Raw genomic sequence first — 21436 nt, 5'->3', positions numbered from 1 at the left:
CGAACTTAACTGTGGCAATTTTGAAAATGGTGAATAAATAGCAATTGAAGAAAGTGATAAAAAGCTGGAAAAGTACGGAAAAATAGGGAAATAGGTTCTAGAGAGGGACCTTCTCTATCTCTGATCTCTTGGAAGAAAAAGTTCGTTTGAATAGACGACAAAGCTTAAGAGTCTACCGTCTGTAATTTCGAGAACTCTCACTATGTATTCTTCCTTTCATGTTCACCTGTAACTGTGTGCTTCTCAGCATCTCTATGGTCAAGAAAGCAGCTAGAATGGTTATCTGCGTATCCATGACGATTGGAGTGTGGCATGTTTGCGTCTCCTACATATCCAATGCATACGTGATGTCTCAGAGGCACTGGCAAAAAAATCTACGAAAAATCTAGCCTCTCTACCTTTCTTCTTCCCCTTAGACAGTGACGTACGTGATAAGCTTTGAGCCTAAGCTGCGATGCTCACACAATACTCGGATACAACAACTTTATCTCGCCGAGGACAAACCCACAAACGCTCTAAAAATGGGTAACTGCGACAGATTTGAGTATCATCTGCAAAACAAACAGAGAATTTGGAATGACATCTCTAGGAGTTGCCAACGTAAAAGAAAAGGAAGCATGCTCTTCCAGATACGTAAACAGACGAAAATAAAATCAGACAAAACAGAACAAAATCCCAAGAAGAGGAACAAAATTAGATTAAGCGACACAACAACGTCAACGTTATGGTTCTGAGAACTGTTAACTACAAAAACTCTCATAGAAGGAACCTTAACAAGATTACTTTACAAAGGATAAAATTAAGAAAATAACTTCAAGAGGATCCAAGACGACAGACAAGTCTGAAGTTTTAGACTGCCCTTCCACACTGCAAAATGTCTCAGTGCATGTACTCGACTGAAATTGTACGACCTTCCACGCTAGTTCCTGTAAGCGCCCCACGCATACGTTCAGCGTCCTTAAATGCACTTGTAAATAAAATATTACTTAACTGAACTATGAAAAGACTCATAGAACAAAATACCTGAATAAGAGCAAAGCGAATACGTGCCACCCCAGGCGCAATCATTTCAACAGATTCCGTCTCCCCGAACTGCTGAACTCGATCGCGAACGATCTGCCAAGTGTAATCCAATGGTAGCTAAAATCTCCGGGAATAGCAGAACAATTATAAACCCGTGCAAACACTGCACAACAAAGAAGAGTAGTTCAAGTTACTGGAAGGTTAGGAAACTGTTATTTTTGGAGAATAGTCCGATCCATAAAAGGGCATAAGCTATCACTCAGAACGATTTGGAGGCAACAATTGCTGTAAAACTGTTGTAAAGCTTTAATCATGTCAACGAAGCGAAGAAAAAAAAAGTTCCACTTAATTTTTGGAAACATGGACTTTAAGTTGCGCCAAGTAATGATTTCGCGTATTAAAAAATACATACTTCACATTTCAGCAGTCAAAATTTCAGGTTATTCGGGTACTCTAAGCGAAATAATTATTAAAAGACAATTACCAAGAAGTTTAGGCACTAATTAAGTTTGAGGTTATCATGATTTCAACCTACATTCTTGATGGCTACAACTCTGCTGACGTTGAAATTGAGCCCAAATTGATCATCTGAAAAAAAAAAAGATATTCTTTTCATTTTGTTTTTATGTGGTTATAAAATGACAACCTACCTCTTCGCGAGTCGGACCCGACAAATGAATCATCTGTAACAAAAAAGGGGTTATGAATGATAAGAATGTTTGCAAATGCCTAAAACGTACCCCTTCTTGAATCAAATCCACCAAGTCCTGAAGAAAATGAGCTCACTGCACTACCTTAACGAAGCACTGCTTTATAAAACAAGAGATTCAGTTAGGAGCTTACGAAATAAAAGAAATCACCTAGTGAAGCGAAATTCTGACCATTCGAGATATGTGATGATCCGGAGTATGGATTAGACTGGAATGCAGAGGTAGATGATACGACGCCACTTCCCATACCAAATGAAAACTATGATGGAATACATATAAGAAGAGATGAGGACGAATACACATGAACGATGTAGAGATGCTCCGAAATACCTGGCTAGGCTGTGATGCAACAGGAGCTACAGGTGTAGGTGGTGCCACAGAATCACCGCGCATACTCGCTACCACAGAAGCAATATCAGTAAGCGGAGCTCCATTGGCCCCAAGTCCAGCTCCAATTCTCTCAAGACCACGCGGTAGAGCGCCTTCACGATTTGGTTCACTCTGAATTTGTGAACAATTTATGTGATATATATATATATATATATATATAATATTTGACATTAGAAAAATAATAACGTGAAGAACAGCACCAAACTTTGAAGCAATGTGTAGAAAAGAGAAGAAGAAAAGCAGCTGTTTCATTTCTTGTAAGTTGCTGCTTAGGATTGCAAATTTCTACTAACAGTTCTTTGACAAAAAAAAAAGAAAGAACTAGCTCCAACTTTTCCTTTTACATTCTCAATTATTGTGGTCATTTAAAGTCTAGTTTTCGCTACTTGAAAGCAATATCCGCATAAGTGATGCCCCCTTCGTTTCGCATAAATTTATTAATTATTACAGTACAAATAACAATCGAAACCGTCTGAAAGGTAAGGGATCAGGATAGATTAGGTTGTGAGAGAGCTCAGCAATACCAATCTTAAATAAAGTGGAACAGATAGTCGAAGATTGGCGGTGCTAACTTCAATATCACACAATTTGCAAAAATTGGGATAATTTTATCCACCATGACTTTGAGTAAAACGGTAAATTTGAGAATGTCATTACCATAAATTCTTCTCTTACCTTCTCGTATCTGTCCATTTTTACGACAAGAACGCGGTCATAAAGTTTTTGTCCATGGAACATTGAAATCGCTTGAACAGCCTCTATAGGATGTGAAAACTGAAGTACGCATACTCCCTAAAATAATAACTGTAGCAAAAAATCACCAAATGATGTGAGAAAAAAATTACTAGCCTTGCTTTTCCCTTCCTTGTCCATGTGAAGATCCATCCAGACGATGTTACCGGCAAGACCAAAAATTTCATAGATACGGGCAGTCCCAACGTTAAACGACAACTGGAGTAAGGAAGCAGTGAGGGGCTGCATCAATTCAATACTTCGCAAAACCTGCCTATATTGTTCCACCAGCGCGAGTAAAATAAACCTGCCCGTACATCCAACTGATGAATATCAATCGGGGCAGCAACCTGACAGAAATCGCCGAAGGGCGACTTTGCAGTCTACATATGCCTACTATAAGAAGAGAAGAATTGGAACAGAGCAACATTTCTGACATTCTACACTCGACTTCTAGAAGTTTCTATGAAAGCTTGCACTGTCCTTTTTCCGCACCGAAAACGATTCTCGGTCACACGCGCGCTGGTGGAACTTTGTGGCGGTCAAACAGTGAGAAACCTACATTTGCAATAAAAACACGGTCACAAAGCGGTGGTTCAATGCTGTGTTGACGTAGGAATTCGGGACTGAGTCCAAATAAATCATAGCTCCCAGTGCGAGTTGGACGCTCATCGCTTCGTCCACGTCCAATGCCAGCACACTTAGCCAAGTAGTCAATACCTGTTTCCTCCTGCACTTTGCGGAGAAAAGCAATAGGATCCTAGAAAGTAGTGTACTTAGAAGGAAAACATTAATGAAGCTCAATGCCTCCGTCTCCTTTCCATCACTCAATGACCAACTACAAATCCCGGGTGCATGAACTTCATCTCCAATTCTACAAAAGTATTAAATTCGTTTCAAATGTGTGCATCAGGGAGTGGAAAGACAATAGAGCGATGTAGCTCTATACGTCCATTTGCCCACAGCACTCAACATTTACTACGTAGAGGATTACTACTAGTCTGTACAAGTTCCTGGTTATTGACTTATTGACGGACTTCCACAGGGATCCTACGAGCGTTACTCATAAATAGTGTAGCACTCTGATAGCCGCACGCTTAATGAGAAGTCGCGAAGCATTTGAATAAAACTGCGATAAGTGAAACAAACTTCTACCCTCAGAAAAGCTCAACGTAGTCGTGCAATACAGATATGACGCTACTCACGAACACTACAATCGCGAAAGGAATAGATCCTAAATCCAATTAAAGGTCTTTTCAACATTTTCCACGAACAATCTCCTTTACGACCAGTTTTGTTTCTTTGGAAAGGGTAGCACTTTTAAAAGATAATTGAATACGTACAGGACCGAACAGAGTCGAACCACATGAACAAGTTCAAACTACCTCAGCGCATGTGAGGAAAAGGCGACAAAGAGGAATCAAACCGCTCGCTATGAGCAACCCAAGTGGGACAGGAAAGAATCTTTCACCATTTGTTAAAAATCGAGAACAACATACGCGAATGGCCTTTGTGATCATTTTTCTCTTGCGAATTTCAAATCCATCGAGATTTTTGAGGCAGTTTGCAGCGCCTTCTTTTGTCTTGAACTCCGCAATTGCGTTTCCTTTCGGCTGTCCGTTACGGTCCTCCAGCAGCTCGACAAAAACGACCTAAAGTTATTTTCAGACCGTGGTTAATCCGAAGGAAAACTATGTGTAGCTTTTCCAGAAGAACCCAGAGAAAGCTACTGCACGAAGATAACTATGACGACCATGATCAATTCAGAGAACGCGTATATCATTAATATGTAAACGATTCTGTTAAGTCAGCAGTCAGTCAATCAACAGCTACTGCTCCAGTTACCCGTTTGATGCTGAAGGTAGATAACAGGTACAAACAGCACTCGCTAACCTGACCAAGAAGAGAGATGTCATAATTACGGACTGAGACAGAATAAGCGTACTTCTAGAGTCGTATTTCAAATATCCCACGACAAGCTGTGGGAATCATGTCATCCGCACGAAAGAGGAGAAAATAAGGCGAACCTCTCCACCATGCTCACGAAGTACGTCCTTCAATTCTGCCCAGCGAACCTCATACGCAAGGTTGGTGATAAACACCATTCGGTCGTTAGCACCACTGCGTCTGTCGCCGTCACGTCCTCCTGAAGCTGTTTAAAAGCTACCACATATTTAATGAACGACTCTGCAAAGCACTATCAATTTATTGTCATCTTCGGCACTCTTAGTACTAAGAGATACAACTCGACAACTTACATACCAACTCTGCAATGATAGCAGAAATCCCGTGCGCAACTAATGAATGGAGGAAAACAAAATATGAAAGATCTCATTGAATCGTGTAGTTAATAAAATCAGTTGTTTTATATCGCAATACTTTCGGAGTAGTGTGATTCCTAATGATACTATAAACGAGTAGGAGACGACGCAAAAAGCAGTGATTCTTCAGTAATATCGATCATTCAGGTAAACTTCACAAAAAAAAAACCCAAACCGTTCCTTTAGCTCTTTAGGGATACCATCCAAAGGTAATATCGGACAAGAAAAAACAATCACATATATCACTAGTGCGAACACTAAAAAGAATCAAGGGAGGAGCAAATGATTCCGCGCACCCCATCCCTTACCACAATACATGAAGGTGAGAAAATACGCTGAAATTCTTGTCGAGATCACGGCTATTTGTAGAAATCTGTAATTCCCTCCACAGTGGTAGTGTCGAAAACAGCAATATCTTCCCCAGATACTTAGTATAGTGCTCAATATAATCCAATCGCCAATCAGAAGAAATTACTGGCTGTGGCCGCCCATGAGAAGAAGGAAGTAGATTGAAGCTGACCGAAATTTTGCTTCTGAAACTGAAAACAATCCATAGCTAAAAGAACACGCCTGAAACAAAAGGTTCATCCTGGAAATTCACCAAAACCCAACATCCTTCCGGCATCCTAAAAAAAATTCCCAGACGACTTAACGGCAGCTCATCTTGACTTAAGATTAAGAAGTTTGACTAAAGTTTATGTGATATGAGAACATTTTTTGTGCTAGATTTATTTCTGAGTGTTGGCTACAAGTGGAAATACCTGCGATTCTCTTCTGATCGCCTTTTTGTGGGCTGCGGGATCTGCTTCGAATGTCTCGCCGTCTCCTTACACTTCCATTCTCCGCTCGACCACCGCGTGACATCTTTCAGCGAGGAGGTTGTTCTGTTAGAAAAAAAATGAAGATCGCGTAATTCACGATTTGAAGCACACTTAACGAAGAAAAAAGAAAACAAAGAACGAATAAGTAACGACACTGAGAGCCTTTACTGACAATCGAAATACCGACTGATTAGTGAAGCAAGGGTTTCGAACAGGCAAGATGCGGAAAGAAAGAAGATTCAGCGACAGCCTTATCTCTTGTTATATCGTTTCGTTTCGTGAGGGTGAAATTAAAATGATCGCTTGATCGTTCATTTTGTTCGTTAGCGTTCCTTTATTTCTAGTCTATATCAATGATGTCGAAGTTGGATGCGAGTTCCAGCACCACTGCTGAGGATGACGTTGCTGGCTGGGAAAGACCTGTTCCAAGGCGGGAAGTCGCACCCCGCCCCATATCGTAATTCTAGTGAAAATTGTGTTGTTTTCTTGAAAAGTGGGTGGCACAAAAAGTGAAACGTGACGCAAAAAAAACCCTGAAACCTAACGCGCAGGCTTGTCGCCTTTGCGGACGCAAATGGTGACCGGTATCCGTTGCCACGTGCGTCCGCAATACGGCGGGTGAGATTCGAGTGCGGCAAAAGGCTGCCCGCAGAATTAAGAGCCGCATGGGCGCGCGGCTCTGAACTCAGCCAAATGTGTGGAACTACCCCTTTTCGGGTCTTGTGCTGCGGAAAACACGTAGTTGCCCCGCTCAGAAAACTCTGCCAAGGCGCGGTGCAACTAGATTTTGAAAATAATGCAAAACCGATTTCATTTTATTCAATTCCCTATCCTTTACCATATGCGTCCCGTCGCATATGGTAAAGGATAGGGAATCGACAACGTGGAGCAAGAACTGCGAGCTCTGCGTCACTACTTGCACCCCTTTTCTCCTTTGTACGCACTTTCCGCGTAGTATTGTGGGCTCACGGGACACCAAACATTGAATGTTGGCACTATTCGTTGCCGTGTGACAAATCAAGCGCGTGAAATTGGGGATTGCGTGTGATTTCTTGACCCGCGGCCGGAGAAATCTATGAAAGCGGGTGAAATGCGGTTGGCGCGGGGGGCTCACTGGCGCCCTTATTTCCCGACGCTCTAGCTTACTTTTTTTCTCTTAGTGACAATAGTTTAGATGCCATAGATCCTCTAAGACTAATGCCTAGGCCTTAGGACCCGATTGATTTGATTACTTCGAGAAATAAGAGCGCCACTGAGTGGCCCAACTACTACCTAAAAACAGCTTAAAGGCCGCGTATCCTGAAACTGACAATATGGGGGTTCCTAAAGGTAAATATAAAAGTTGGGGTGTAAATGGCGAGGATGAGCGTGAGTATTAGTGACCTCACTCACTCAATACCCCTTAAACGTTCTGAAAAACGATGTAGGGAACATTTATACTCAATACCCCTAAAGGTCCTGCAAAACGATTTATGAAACGTTTATTCTTAAGAGGTACGTTCGAAGGCACCACCTTTTAGCATGCTCTGGTTCCCTCAGAATTTATGCATTAGTTTTAATTGAAAAGGCTGTTGAGAACACTTTACTGATTTTCAACTGCTTCTTCGTAGACGCTGCGCGTTCCTGCGAGGTTTAACGTGCCTCGCAGAAATAAACGCAGTGACGTCGATTTTCAGGACGATTAAGATGAATTGAGCGCGGCTACGCCCATACTCGTGTTCTACGCCACTTTCGTGATACGCTGCCTCTACGTCATATTTCTGCAACACTTCTTAACTTTACAATTCAGCTTCGATAAGATGGAGTGTTGGCAGCTTAATAGTCGAGATTCACTCGACTATTTTCATAAAACATGGTAAGTTACACACATATGGACTAGGCTATATGGGATCATATCTGCATTGCAATGAACTCGAGCTTCTCAGGAGCAGCAGGAAATACTTCGTCATAACTGACAACTTTTTCCCAGATGCGAAAGAAGCAATTATCAGCTGTCAGCCATTGATATGGAGAAGTCGATAACCAGCAGCAGATGAAATACACTTCCTCGCTGTTTTAGCCCTCCAATTCTTGTAGTAGGGACTCCAACGGCTAAACAGCTAGAGACAAGCTCTTGTAGCAATGTGTGTCTATCCGATGATAGAGTCAGGTGGGTAAAACGTAGTTGGGGCGGGGAGCACTCTGATGCACCCAAATCGAACTGCTTTTCTACTGTATTTAGTGTCGTTCGCGGAGGGTACTTCGACTGTACCAGAACTGAAATAAGGACTCCGCCTACACTCACAGCTCTAAAAAGGGCACGGAGCACAACAGGCGTAAAGACGCCCATGGAACACGTTAACCGCTCTCGTCGTTAAACCATTTCATTATCATAATGGATGTCTCTAACTAACTTCCTGACTCTTCGTAACTTCACTCAGATTACTGATTACCACTTGGCCGGAGCTTGTATCGAAGTCGAACGAGGAATTCGGCGAATGGCTCGCTCACCGTGGCTGCGGAAGGAGCGACTTTGCCCTGATTGTGGAAGTCCCGTTAACGTCCCAAACAGGCGATTGCGAGCAGCCTTCATAAAGGCTAACCAAACGGTCTTTTTTGGGGCCACCAACTTGCGAATACAAATCGGAAATGTGGGAATAAAAGTTGTTCGATGCATTCTTAGTAATCCTGGACTGCTATGGAATTCATTTTCTGTTTTTTTTTCTTTGGACATTATAGCACATTATAGGACTTAGTTGTTTATTTCTACTAGACTTGTTCGAAGTAAAACCTAGTTGGAGGTGACCACTCAGCGTCGCCTTTATTTCTGGAAGTAAATAACTAAATCAGACGCCCTAAGACCTAAGCATTAGTCTTTAAGGGATCTATGACATGCAAGCTAAAGCCACTAAGAGAAAAAAAGTAAGACAGATCGTGCAGAAGTGTGAGTGGCAATAAGTGGCTTCACAACTACATTTTCCCCCTTGTTTGGAAGATTTGGTTAAGTTAAAACAATAGTATTTGCAGCTCTGTCTTCCTTTTTACTTAGTAGCTTGAACCTGCATGTCGTGGATCCTGTAAAACTGATGCTTAGGGCTTTACTTAGCTATTTAATTTAGCTCTGTAACCTTTTTCGCGCTCTGACCGCAGGCAGATTACAGTACTACACAGTCGAAGCGGCCGCCACGAATGACACTAAATACAGTAGGAAAGCAGTTCGACTTGTGTGCGTGAGAGCACCCCCAGCTACATTTAACTCGAGTTAGGTTGGCTCAGTCACCTAGTGCAATAGAAAAGGAAATTGACTCTTCTTTTGCGGTTGGTATATTTTGTTTCAATTCTCCTGAACTAGAAATAAGCGAAACGTCAACCTGTCTGAAAAGCTACGGAGCTCCGCGAGCAGTTCTATCGCTAACCCACGGGATAATTACACTCCCTCTTGGAAGTATTCGACGGTAAACTTGCCGTAATAAGGACTGCAAACTGCTCACCACCACAATGAAGGATCGAATGAGACGCATTCATACAATATCTATTCTTCAGATAAAGAAACAAGACACAGCGCGTTACAACTGGATACAAGCAGATAAGAATGGAAGGAAAGAACCTGAAGACACCGGAAGACCTCCCAAATGAACAGCAACTTAACTTCAAGCGACAGCTCGTGTCCAGGCGACAACTCCGGAGCTCACAAAAAAAGTGAAAGAAATGCGCAACGAAGAGAGACGCCCAACCCTCGCGTGCCCTTCGCGAGCAGAACGCGCCGCGTCCTTGGCAACCGAGCCGATCAATAAATTATAGGGCCGCGATACGAATTGGTAATGGAGCGCCTTAACTAGTCTGAGGTTAATCCGCATCAAGTATTTTTATGTGCAAAAGGATTATTTTTGGCGATGAAGATGCTCAATTGGAGGCAGCTCTTCTTTTTTTTTATCAGACTTCTTCTATAAAACTAGAAGGTTAGTTCCCCAGCATTTATGTAGTGGAAGTACCTACGACCATCGAGGATGTTGCAGTACAAATCCATGCTGGAGAAGTATTCGATCCCACTCGTGGTTTTATTTTATTGAAAAGCTTGCATATTTTACTAATGGAGGTCACAATTCTATGGCTTCCATTATCCGCATATTTTATTGAAAGTATGCATGTCGAGCCAATTCACTTCTACTCCCTGTTATAACAGACTATTGACTATTTTTGCTAGCCCTTAACGTGTTTTGTGTTTTGGTCAAATTTTTCGCACGTTTTTAACGTTTAGTGAATTTAGAATGAGCGTTGCATTATTGTGGCGTAATTATTTTCCCGGTGTTCTATTCGCATTAGTTTCTTTTTTGGGTGATCTATTACATCGCGTGTCCATTTTTCAGAAGTTTTTCTTCGGATATGAAAAGCAAAAATATTTATGTTTCATGTCACGCTGTCTTCTGGAGGAACAAGCACCACATGGTTTCGAGATGAGCCAACTTATGTTCAGTGATGATGACGATGTTAGCAGACACGCCGCAGATCTCGAGCAAATTCACAAATCAATCGCTCTTAATGTGAGATTTTTTGTTTTCTCAGTACTATGTCGATAGCAGTAGTATATTAAATTCGAACTGCTCAACTCTTTTGTTCAAAATTGTTATCAAAAGCATAAGACGCTAGCGGATTAATAATATGTTGATTTTAGTGACTGAGTTCACATTTTGTTTTCGTCGTATTTTTAAATCCCCACTCGTTTCTCTCCACGAGAGTGAGCCGATTCCGGTGTTTCACAATTATCACCATGAAAATGCGATGCTCCTCCCATTAATTCAAGAGCTTGATGCATCAGTTCGCGTGATGTGTGCGAAAACCCCTTGCGTTCGACGACTTCACTTGTGCGTCTTCACAAAATGAGAACACGTATCCGTGGATGCGATAGTCGGAGCCGGTGCTCTGACCGCCTTCACTTTTTTCCGGTTGGCGAAAGGATCCCTATTACTTTTGGACGGTTGACGAACGGGTTCCTTTCACTTTTGAACGGTTTTCGAAGGGACCTCCTTTACTTTCGCACTGTTGGTGAAGGGATCCTCATCAATTGAGCTGCACCCTTTGAGCTAGACCCTGAAAAGAGTCCCTCTCTTCCTTTTCGCACCTATGCATGTATCGCGCTAGAGCTATAGTATCTCTTGCTACCAGCTTGATACTAACTTGTAAAAAGGTAGCGCTGGCGTCTACATCAAATTTCGCTCATGCCGTGATGGCCCGAAGTCGTTCCTCTGACTTTTTTTTCACGCAGAAATTGTCCGTACTGATAGCTTTGAGTTCTTCTGATGTCTAATATACTCAGGGAAAACGATAAGAGGTTTAATTTCCTTGCAGTTGCGTCGTCAAATTGATATATTTCATTCCGACTCAGTTCTCAGTAGAGAGTGTACACAGTACCTTTCCGCAAAGCGCGTCATGCTCCTAGGAAATTGTTTAGTTTTGTTCTTCATACTTTTTCTTTGTTCTCGTATAAAACAGCACCAATAGGATCAAGTAATTTTAGCAATATTCTTTTCCATTTTTTGTGGCTGTTGTCAGTTAGGTAGGTAGTAAGGTTGTAATTTTAGGCATTAAATTTCTTCTCCACTTATTCGTGTAACTGCGCACCATTAGCTTTTTTTGTATCCTAAGATCCGGTTATAGTCGGGTCAAAATGACATGAAGTCGTGTGCAGTTGCGTAAGCGGCAGGAGCGTAGCGATTAGGATCTGGTGAATAACCTTGCTGGTATGTACCTCTCATAACTGAAGTTCACGATGGTCCCACCTCGATCCCAAGCCCAGTTGTTTTTGTAGATTTTGGTGCGATATTCCTCCGCAACTCTCGCGTAATCCCCGTGATAACATTTTCACACATATACTCAAGTTTCCGTTCTCATACCGTCTGAAGTAAGAGGCAGAAGGAAATTGGTCTTGTCACGGCTTGTCTTTTGAGTACTTGGCGTTGCGTCGACCTAGTTTTTAGCAGTACAGCCATTTATTGGGTCAGGTTCTATAGGAAACTTTTGCCGGAACGAAGTGTCGTCAACAATTTTGGCTCTTTGCTTCACTTGACACTACCAGTTAATTAGTTTTTCTGCTCCTTTGTGGCATTGTTTGAATAGAAAAAACTTTTTCTAGAAGTTAGGTATGCATTTCTCGCTTTTTCAGTGGATTCCAGCTGAGTTAAATTGGAATCTGTTTGTGGCAGTTAATCGTTTAGTGTGTAGACATTCATCTTTTGTTGTCACTTCTTTTGTGGGAAGTGTTGTTCGCGGCTGCGGTTTCTGATAAATTGGTTCACTACTGAAATGATAGTTAGAGGAATTTTGGAGATGGAAGCGTTGGTGATGATATGCGTAGCCATAAATTCTCTTCCGTGTTAATTTTTATTCTTATATTTTTTTCTCCTTTTATTTGCTGTTACAATATGTCGGTATTGCGAAAAAATAATGAGCTCTTTTGCAGGAGCCGTCCTTCTTACCTTTCAACTCAGCCTATTGCAAAGAGAATCAGATTAGGTTACTTCATTTTCTTCATTCGCTAGAATTTTATGGAGATGGTTCAGTAGTTGATGTAAAACCATATTTGCTCTTGCAGCTGCACCCGGTTAGAAAAGACGCCGATTTACCGACGTCTCCATCCTGAGCGTAGGTGCCCGCTCGGAGAAGTGTTCGTCAAACCATTCGTTCCGGTTACAAACTCAAACGATGAGTATGAATTTGGGAGCGATCACGATGCTTGCAATGAACAAGTTTGTCGTGTAACCGCATACACGTGATTTGTGAATAAAAAAGAAGTTGTGCACTGGTTTCAGGCTGTCAGGTCTTCCTTCTCATATTCGCGCCCTCCTTCAACTGAATCGTCTGCTAGCTCCGGTTCGGCTACTGATCAGCGCCCTAACACTCCGCTTTCTACAAGTAATACTCCACGCCTAGATCGCAGGAAAAGATTACGGCTTCAGAAATTACGTGATGCTGTAATGTTCGTTGTATTTCCTCTTCGCAGACCAATTTGAAGCAAAAATGGTGAAGTGATCTGTCTCAAAGATCACTAGTCCCCCTCCTTCACGACAACTTATTGTTATTCGTAAGAATTTTTAGTGCAGCTCGCAGTACCGCAAGCGACGATGATCAAGAGTTCGTGCCTGGACCATGCGAGTTTGGGTCTTTGTTAGACGATCAGGAAACTCCAACTAGGAAACTGCGACCGCGAAGAGGTTTCTTCTTGTCCTATCCTATGGTTCTTGAAAATATCGTTGTGGTGTTCAAATAGCTCAGGTTTTTGCTTGTGTTCCGCCAAATCGAATCGGTTTTATTTCTTCTAAATGGTTAACTAACGTAACATATCAAGAGCCACCCTTTTACATGCGTTCTCTCCAAATTTTTACGCAATTTTGGGAATAAAAAACTACAAAGTAACCTTCTCCTAATACTGAGTTGTCTTGCTTAATCACAGAACTCTCCTTTGCCATGAAACATGTTCTTGTTCTCCGTTCAAGTAACGGATAATGAATGGTAACAAGTTGGGGTTTTGCCGGATGCTGGGTACCGAACCAACTTTCCGAGATACTATAGATATGTTGATGATCACTTGTTTTGGTGTTTCTATTCTGCGTTCCGTTGAACATGGTTAGCATTACATATCGTGCCGAGCAGCAGAGGATTAGAGTGTGGAGCGAAATGGATAAGTCTGGATAATTCTCGAAATCGTTTTGTTTCACAAAAAAAAATTGCCGAGAAATTTAGAAGAGAACGCAAATCATGGTATAGACTACATGGCAATCTCTTCACCAGCGATGTACCCACCTCGAACCCACCCGCTAGCTCAAACGCGCTGCTTCGAACGCAGCCGCTTACGCAACTGCACCGAGCTTCATGTTCTTTTGACCCGACTACAGCAGCTTTGTCTGCAGTTCATCAAAGATCAAGGCATAGTGTGATCATGCTAAGATTCATTTATGTAACGTTCACATGAGCAATTACCTAGTGTCTGGCTGCCGTCCTATGGAGCTATCGACCCTGAATATTTGATATCATTCCACGACAATATAGTATATAGGTAATTGTTAAGTCCCAGGTTCGACCTTTTTTGCATCTTGGCATTGTAGAGTTATATTGTGCACTACTTTGTTTGAACAGAACCAAGATTGTTATTCACCTTTATTCTGGCTAACGTTTCGGCGTCATCACCTTCTTCAGGGCCTGGAAAATCAAAGACACATGTTATCTATCCCCTCAAACGCCTCGCCACACTACAAGATATGACTTATCAAAGAGATTGTTCGCTGTTACTTTGGGGAGGCGGGAGGTTGATGCGAGAGGACAGACCCCAGTAGCAATTTTTTCAGAATTGAATCTGGTCAATAGAGACCTCTTCTACATCACATACTTTAGGCGCTATTGAGGATAGCGTTTAGACAGCCACCACTGCATGGCAGGAGAAATCACACTTGTTCGTGCTCTACCTCTTTCTCTGTTAAAGGTATCACCCCACCAACCAGCGCCACCCTTGCGCCCCTCCACGCCTGCTATTCGTCCGAATTGGTTTTCGATGAATCTCAGGCGGGGCGGGGCGCCATCGCAACAGAAGCTGTCATAAGAAACAGCATTCCGAGGTCGTCCGTTTCCGCTGATATAGGGAGAAATGGACGGAATCACCCTCATCCCCACAATCTACGGCCCCGTAGAGGCATAACCACATGAAACCATTACGGTAGATTCGTGGGGTGATGCCTTTAAGGTTCAGTGGTGGGCATATTTACAAAGCATTAATAAGCTGGCACAAAATTGCTCAGAACTGTATGATTTATAATATGTTGAAGTAACTTCCATTGTACCTTTTTACTCTTTCTTTAACATCAAAAGCAGATTCAAATTAGCATCCCAATGTTTTCGGCGTGAAACTTGCATTAATATGCAAATGCAGAAAAAACGGAACTATGAATTTTCGTGGTTGCTCGATATTGACGTGATGATTTCATATCATTCAGATTAGTATTAAGTAATAAATTCAAATTAATAGCAAGGTTAAAATGTTTTGATTTATGGTACAGCTTAGGCACGGTATAGTGACTAGCATTTGAGGCCACGCTCATTGCGAAAACAGTCTACCTGAAATTGTAAGCTCTGGAAAGAAGCTCACACTAGTTGCTGTTGTGTTGTTGATTCTCCGTTTTTCATGATATAGGTCACCTGCACGCAACAAAACTATGAAAGCTGCTTTACGGGGCTCTTATGCATTCTTATGGCCTCAGTTTTACGAAGCTGTGGGACCCAATTTATGATGTAACTTAGCGGATGCAGTCACGTTCGAAAAGACAGTTTCGGCTCGCTTGCAGGTGACTTGTAGTAGGCTGTAGTGGTAACGAATGCCGCGTATTGTTTGCAGGGTAAGGACCTTCAGGGTCAGAGTTGGCAAAGGTTGAAAATACATAGGACTGTAGTTTCTGTGGATGCATTCTTCAAAACGTGCTATAATTAAGGTGCTAATTTGTCCGTCCTTCCTACGCAAATTTCCACGAACCGGTCGAAGATCATCTGCATCACAAACTTGCATAATTTAATCGTTTTGTTACTTACCTGCTCACTGCATACATTTGCACCGTACATCTCGGAGGTACAGTATCGAGATAGAGTGTGCAACTAAACCTATGAGAAGACATTTATATAAGGTAGAACATTATGTCCAACATCATCGTAGCGAGCGTTGATGACTGGGACGTAGGACGAAGAAAAAGTAGAGCATTTTCTAAGGCAATTGCGGCCTCTCTTCCTTTATGATGGTTGGAGTTGAACGAAACTTGGCTTCTGTAGGTCACTCCAAATTATGGACTCAATTGAAACTTGCCTTTGTATAGGACTCGATCTTGCTGACTTAGCAGCCTGAGTGTGATATGAACCGGTATGCAAAGCGATTCCAAAATGATGCGAAGAAATGACGGTTAGATTAATAAAAACAGTTTCATAAGAGTCCTTAGAATTGAATGTTATAGTATGCAATTAATGGAGAAGCGAACTTCGTAGAAGTTGTCATTCCAGCTGCTGCTCGCTTACTTTTCTAGTCTACCTCTTATCTCCATTTACTCATCTTTTCTAGAACTGTGGAATTCTGATGATGACCTCCCGCTTGCGGATGTGCAACTTCAAGTAGTGCTCGACATATCAGAGAAGGAGGCACAAGCATTTGCTGCTCTTAAACGTTCTTCGGAATGTGTTTCCCCCGCAGAGGTTTGTTTGAATACTTCTGCCCGTATGTGGTCTGGTTTGTATTATTCTTTGTTGCAAAACCTTTGCTATTTTACAATAAATTTCGTGACTTTCTTGATGTTGGAGTATTTGTATCAAGTGTTTTATATGAAAAAATTAGTTAGATTGTTGTCGGTTAATTCAGCTGCAAATAATTTTCTTAGTTGCTCCGCAGAATCTCGGATCTGGCCAGCTCTCATGCAGTTATAGTCGGGTCAAAACGAGATGAAGCTGGGTATTCTTGCATAAACGGCTGCGATCGGAGCGGCGTGGTGGTGCGAGCGGATGGGATCGAAGTGAGACCACCGAGAACTGCAGCGATGAGAGATGCTAGCAAGGTTCTCACCTCGATCCTAACCGTTACGCTCCACCGCACCGCTTCGAACGCATCCGCTTGAGCATCTGCAGTGACCTTCAGATCGTTTTGAATGGACTATACAGCCAAGTCCCACTGTTTCTGGTTTCCATCTCCTTTATTGCCCCGCAGTTTTGGTGGTTATTGAGCGCACTGTTGTGAATAGTCAATAACCACCAAAACTCCAGAACCGCCAAACCGCTCCCGCGCGACTCTTAACTCTGCCGGCAGCCTTATTTGGGTCACATTTTTTGGCCACCAGGGACAAGGTGACCCACACTTGCTCAGTCTGTGGAACACAGCTTTTTCACGCATGCGAGGTGGTTTTTTTGACTTTGCAGAGATAATTTGTTAGTATAAACCCGAAATCAAGCTAGGTGAGTTCAAAATCCTCGTTGTTGAGTTGTTGTTGGACAAAAAAGGCCAGTATAATTGCAGTAGCCGTTATCAGTTAGAAAAGTGCAAAATCTACGTTCGAAATGTTACAATGGTATGCATAAGCATCATGGTCGCCTTCACGCTATGGGTCAAACTGGAAAAGCTCAAATAGTTAATTGTCATATAGGTGTAAGGTGTTGCAGATCTTATTGTATTACTTTCTTCAATTACTTTCTCTTCAGACGTGATTAATTTTGTTACCATAAATCTTTTTCAAACATTCAGATTCTGTTCTGTTAATTGTTCGTTTTAATTGCGTAAATTGGAGGAGGAAAGAGTTATTCCGATGAATGGTGTTCTTTGAAACATTTTTTTGTCGATCACTTGTTTACTCAATTAGTCTACCTCGTATTTCTTCTTCACCGTTTGCTTCGACTTATTGCGTTTTGCTGCGCCAGTGTGGAATATCAGAAACTGCCACTACGTAGTGTTGTCCTCTGTTATATCCTTATATCTTATGTTACATCGGTATTCTCATAAGCTGCCAAATACAATAATTTTAATTTGAAAAAAATCAGTGTTATGCTAATTTTATTAATTTGTTTTTGCATACCGAGTAAAATCTCTTATATTCTTGTATCAGTAATAATAATTGTAACAACAATAACAATAACAATAATAATAATAATAGTAATAATAATAATAATAATAATAATAATAATAATAATAATAGGGAAATTAATCGTATATCTAACAATAGTAAAATTTTAATAATAAGTGCTCTTTATTGTCACATTAGTTCGTCCTACAAATTCGTTACCGATCTTTACTATGTGTTATTGTAACACTGAAAACAACAGTGGTAATCATTATCTTCACAAATGCATGGTTTCATTGTTTTCTCGTGTTTCTCTACATTGTTTATTTTGTATTTGTAGGCAAACACTACTGACCACGATGTGGATGATTTCGCCTATCTTCCTACTTCCCAACCAATCCAATCCAATCTTAAAAGAGGAGCGAAACGAAAACGTACACAACTGAGTACACCTAAAGCAGGTACTCTATCGATTTTTTCTTGTGTTCACTCATAGTGCTCACAGTACTCCAAATCTTTTCTTAACGTTTTTGGTTAGTTGCATCATTGTTGCCAGGTGACATGTCGACATAGCTCTTCAACTCCCTTTAATTTACAAAAGCTATAAAAATAATCTGTGCTTATTGGAATTCTACTGCTTGTTTTGAGAGCTTAGCTAATTTTCCTTTTAAGGTGATTCGGACACCTTCAGCCCACGAAGTGTGAAAGTCACTCGCACTGCTACCTCTAGGTATTCGAATAGAATATTTTCTTTAAAATTTTTTGACAGTTCAGGTCGAAATATCTGTTTTCGATGTTATTTTTTTCAGTGTGTTTAGGAGAAAGCGCAGACATACCACAGGTGAATGCCACACACTAACAGAGGGACAAAGCGATTCAGACATGGATCAACCATTATCTCATTTCGCTACGTTCAGGTAAAGTTAATGCTCCTTTGTGAGTAAATTATGCTTATTGTGGTGCTTATCCATATATTCCTCTTTCACTGATGCTACCATTGTCCTTCGGTACCGCGGCAGGAATTTTTGGGTACTTTGCCTCTACATTTTATTCTTGCGTGAAGGAATTCTTGCTGGTCTAAGGTGCCTAGCTGGTTTTTGGCCTTGTATTTGTAGTTTTTGATTATAGAAGGTGGGGTGGAGTTGAAAAGAAGGAAGAACTTATATGGTGTCTATAAATCCAAGAGAATTTTTTTGAAGTTGCCTCGTTGGTTTTCTCTGGAGAACCAAATGATCCTTGCGAGAAGTGTTATGTATGTTTTCTTGTTATGCCAACGGGGTTAGGTGAAACTTTACCATACCATGCATATCCCATCAAACTCTTCCTCTCTCCTCGCAAAGCCTCGATATTCTTCCAAGTACACCAGGCAAGACCTTCAAAAGGAGAACAACTGAACAGTTTCACCGACTAGCGGGGTTGGTAAACCACCGCGTTCTTAAAGATTGTCACCAAGGCGAATGAGATCTACGCACTGTGCAGTATCCTTAAGTGCTGGTGTCTGGATAACGTTATGGAACTGCATGTGGGGCAATCTTATAGCTCACAGAGTGTTACGAACGGCGAGAAGTCATTGATAATTGATAAACAGTTATTTTTGTTATTCATGGACGGATTCCTGACGGAAATCCAGAATCCTTCTAATGCCTTCCTAGCAGATATTTTTCTCTCGTGGGCTAATATCGTACATTTTACTTCAAACTCATTTCCATCATGCTTATCATTCTTGTGGCGTCCTAACGGTGTCATCGAACTTTCTCGCCTTTTACCTGCCAAATGTTCATTGATACGTTCAGCATCCTTCCAGTTTCTGCAATATAGATGGAATTGCACATTAGGCATTCTATTTGTAAATAACTCCGATGTTCGTGCAATCACCGGATGGTATCAAAGACCTCGAACTATTCTCAGGCTTTTGAAAAAGACGAGTTTGTCGAAACGTCAGGCCAATAAAAAAGTTTCACCTAAATCTCGTTGGCATAACAATCTAACAAATACACTCTTAAATGCCGAGGTTTCAAGAAGAGAGGACTTGGAGAAGTGTTATGGATTGTGAAAATGTGATATGTGAGAATACAAATGTGAAGTTAAGAAACGTTGAAACAGTTCTCCGATTCCTGAATGTAAGCCATGGAAGAAATAATGTGATGAATAATGAAAAAAAGTAAAGAATGAGATAATGTCAGTATATAAGTTTTCGGTAGTATTAGGCTTATTTAAAATAAGCACTCAGAAATGACTTCGGATAGGAAGAAATGCTTTCGGGTAGTCTTATATGTGATATAAGGGATTTCCAGTGCGGAAACGTATAATAATCTATCATTGGAAGATCTGTACACTTATTCTAAAGACGCGGAGTCACACTTAAACGATATTTCAATCCTAATGAACTGAACAGTTCATGATGTTTGCTTTTCCGGATTGACGTGACCACTTTCTTACATATGTAAGGCCGCCAAATTTGTTCAACAGGGTGAATACAACTGTCCCAGAGAATGAGGAAGAAGTATGGATCAAGCAAACAAAAGACGTAGGCTGCGGCAGTGTTCCGCGTTCACCCGGTTGAACACATTCCGCCGGGGACTAAGAACTATTTTCATTGACCATATACTGGTTACATCTCTCAAGATTTGATCGTTGATCGTGGTGATACGTTTATGTATACATTTACAGCCCGATCAAAGATTCACGATTTCCGTTCTGTGTTTCATAGTTTCCCTGACCCTCTATACGAGTGGAGCTTCAACACGACAAGTCTGAGCTCTCCGCGGCAAATGTCGTGAATGGGGTGCTTCCACTGTTTTTGCTGCGTGGCAAGCCTCCCGCGTCGTTTTGTGAATTTGTGGTGAGATGGAGTGTATTATTATTAAAATATCCTTTATCTCACCCTTCTCACATATCATTTCTATCTTTAGAAGATCTAGTTTCTGAAATTCATGAAAATCTGAAAAGACGCTCACAACGTGGTCTTTTTTCTGTAAATCGAATGCTTCCAATCATTCTTGTTCGTTAAGTAATTCCATTCCTATCTGTTTTTGGAGCTTCTTAGCGAAGGAATATTACAGTGGTCACCGACGGTGAATAAATTTATTTCCATTATTTTTTCTTCTTTTTGCACTCTATACTTGATAAATGATATTAGTTATCCTTATCTCTTGCGGATGGCTGGACTGACTTCCCAACTGTGATAGGAGTGGAATTTCTTTTTCTTCGCCACAGCAGTCAATATTAATACTTTTTGACGGTTAACTGCTGTGCAAACAATGTTGCAGAGCAATTTATTCGTACCACTTGTGTTGTTGCGAATATATTGTCGTACCTTTTTCTTTGTTTAAGTCTGCGCTTCTTAGTTTTCTTGCCTTTTCAAAATGAGGTGGATGGGATCTGGATTTGCGTGGAAAAGTGGAACATGAAGGATACGTGATTTTGTTAGCCTAAATTGAGTATAAGAAGTAGGTCAGCTAAAGGTTTGCTCACAATCATTTCAAATGTTATGCTTAAGATTACTTTGAGAAAAAGTGTAGACCATGACGCAAGCATTTGTCTAATGCCACATTCTTACACTATCTTTCTTCTTACACCTATAGTAGAGTCAAAACGACATGTCGACGACAAGTCGAAACTACAGTTGCGTAGGCGGTTGCGCTCGAAGCGGCGCGCTTGAGATAGCGGTTGGAATCGAGATGGGACCAAACTGGAACGCGAACTGCGGCAATGATGGGTGGTAGTAGGCGTCCTCACTCGTTGCTAACCTATACGCTGCACTGCACCGATTCGAGCGCAACCGCTTCATGTCGTTTTAACTCGACTGTACATCCATCCAAATAAGTGTGGTTAAGCCTCGTTTTCATATCGTTTTCCACGTTTTTCGTGACAAACTCTTTTTTTGACAAATT

General features: G+C 41.4%; 2 protein-coding genes across 5 annotated transcripts in view; one reads left to right on the top strand and one right to left on the bottom strand.

Annotated features, from left to right (window-relative positions):
• Positions 1-879: 879 nt before the first annotated feature.
• RB195_007043 (uncharacterized protein) lies at positions 880-6040 on the bottom strand (the record flags this gene model as incomplete). Of its 2 annotated transcripts, none has more annotated exons than XM_064180460.1 (13): positions 880-957; positions 1024-1140; positions 1559-1611; positions 1674-1706; positions 1764-1817; positions 1884-1992; positions 2064-2234; positions 2799-2915; positions 2973-3074; positions 3418-3615; positions 4355-4507; positions 4883-5001; positions 5938-6040. In XM_064180460.1, the coding sequence occupies 13 exons, from the start codon at positions 6038-6040 to the stop codon at positions 880-882; spliced, it is 1407 nt and encodes a 468-aa protein (XP_064037329.1). The 2 variants fall into 2 exon arrangements, with proteins under 2 accessions (XP_064037329.1, XP_064037330.1); XM_064180459.1 differs by having other exon boundaries at positions 1884-1941.
• Positions 6041-10385: 4345 nt separating this feature from the next.
• The window catches only part of RB195_007042 (uncharacterized protein), a gene marked incomplete at both ends in the record, with an annotated part of 28486 nt that continues 17435 nt past the window's right edge, over positions 10386-21436 (top strand). For 2 of the 3 annotated variants that reach the window (XM_064180457.1, XM_064180456.1), the window contains 9 exons: positions 10386-10517; positions 12434-12486; positions 12566-12719; positions 12783-12949; positions 13069-13184; positions 16064-16194; positions 17884-18004; positions 18216-18273; positions 18353-18460. In XM_064180457.1, the coding sequence (XP_064037327.1) occupies positions 10386-10517; positions 12434-12486; positions 12566-12719; positions 12783-12949; positions 13069-13184; positions 16064-16194; positions 17884-18004; positions 18216-18273; positions 18353-18460 (1040 nt within the window). The remainder of the gene's footprint in view (positions 10518-12433; positions 12487-12565; positions 12720-12782; positions 12950-13068; positions 13185-16063; positions 16195-17883; positions 18005-18215; positions 18274-18352; positions 18461-21436) is intronic. The other variant, XM_064180458.1, reaches the window with a different exon arrangement.

The sequence above is a fragment of the Necator americanus genome, chromosome I (assembly GCF_031761385.1).
Source record: "Necator americanus strain Aroian chromosome I, whole genome shotgun sequence".
Taxonomy (NCBI): Eukaryota; Metazoa; Nematoda; class Chromadorea; order Rhabditida; family Ancylostomatidae; genus Necator; species Necator americanus.
This window is presented reverse-complemented; position numbering and strand designations above follow the sequence as displayed.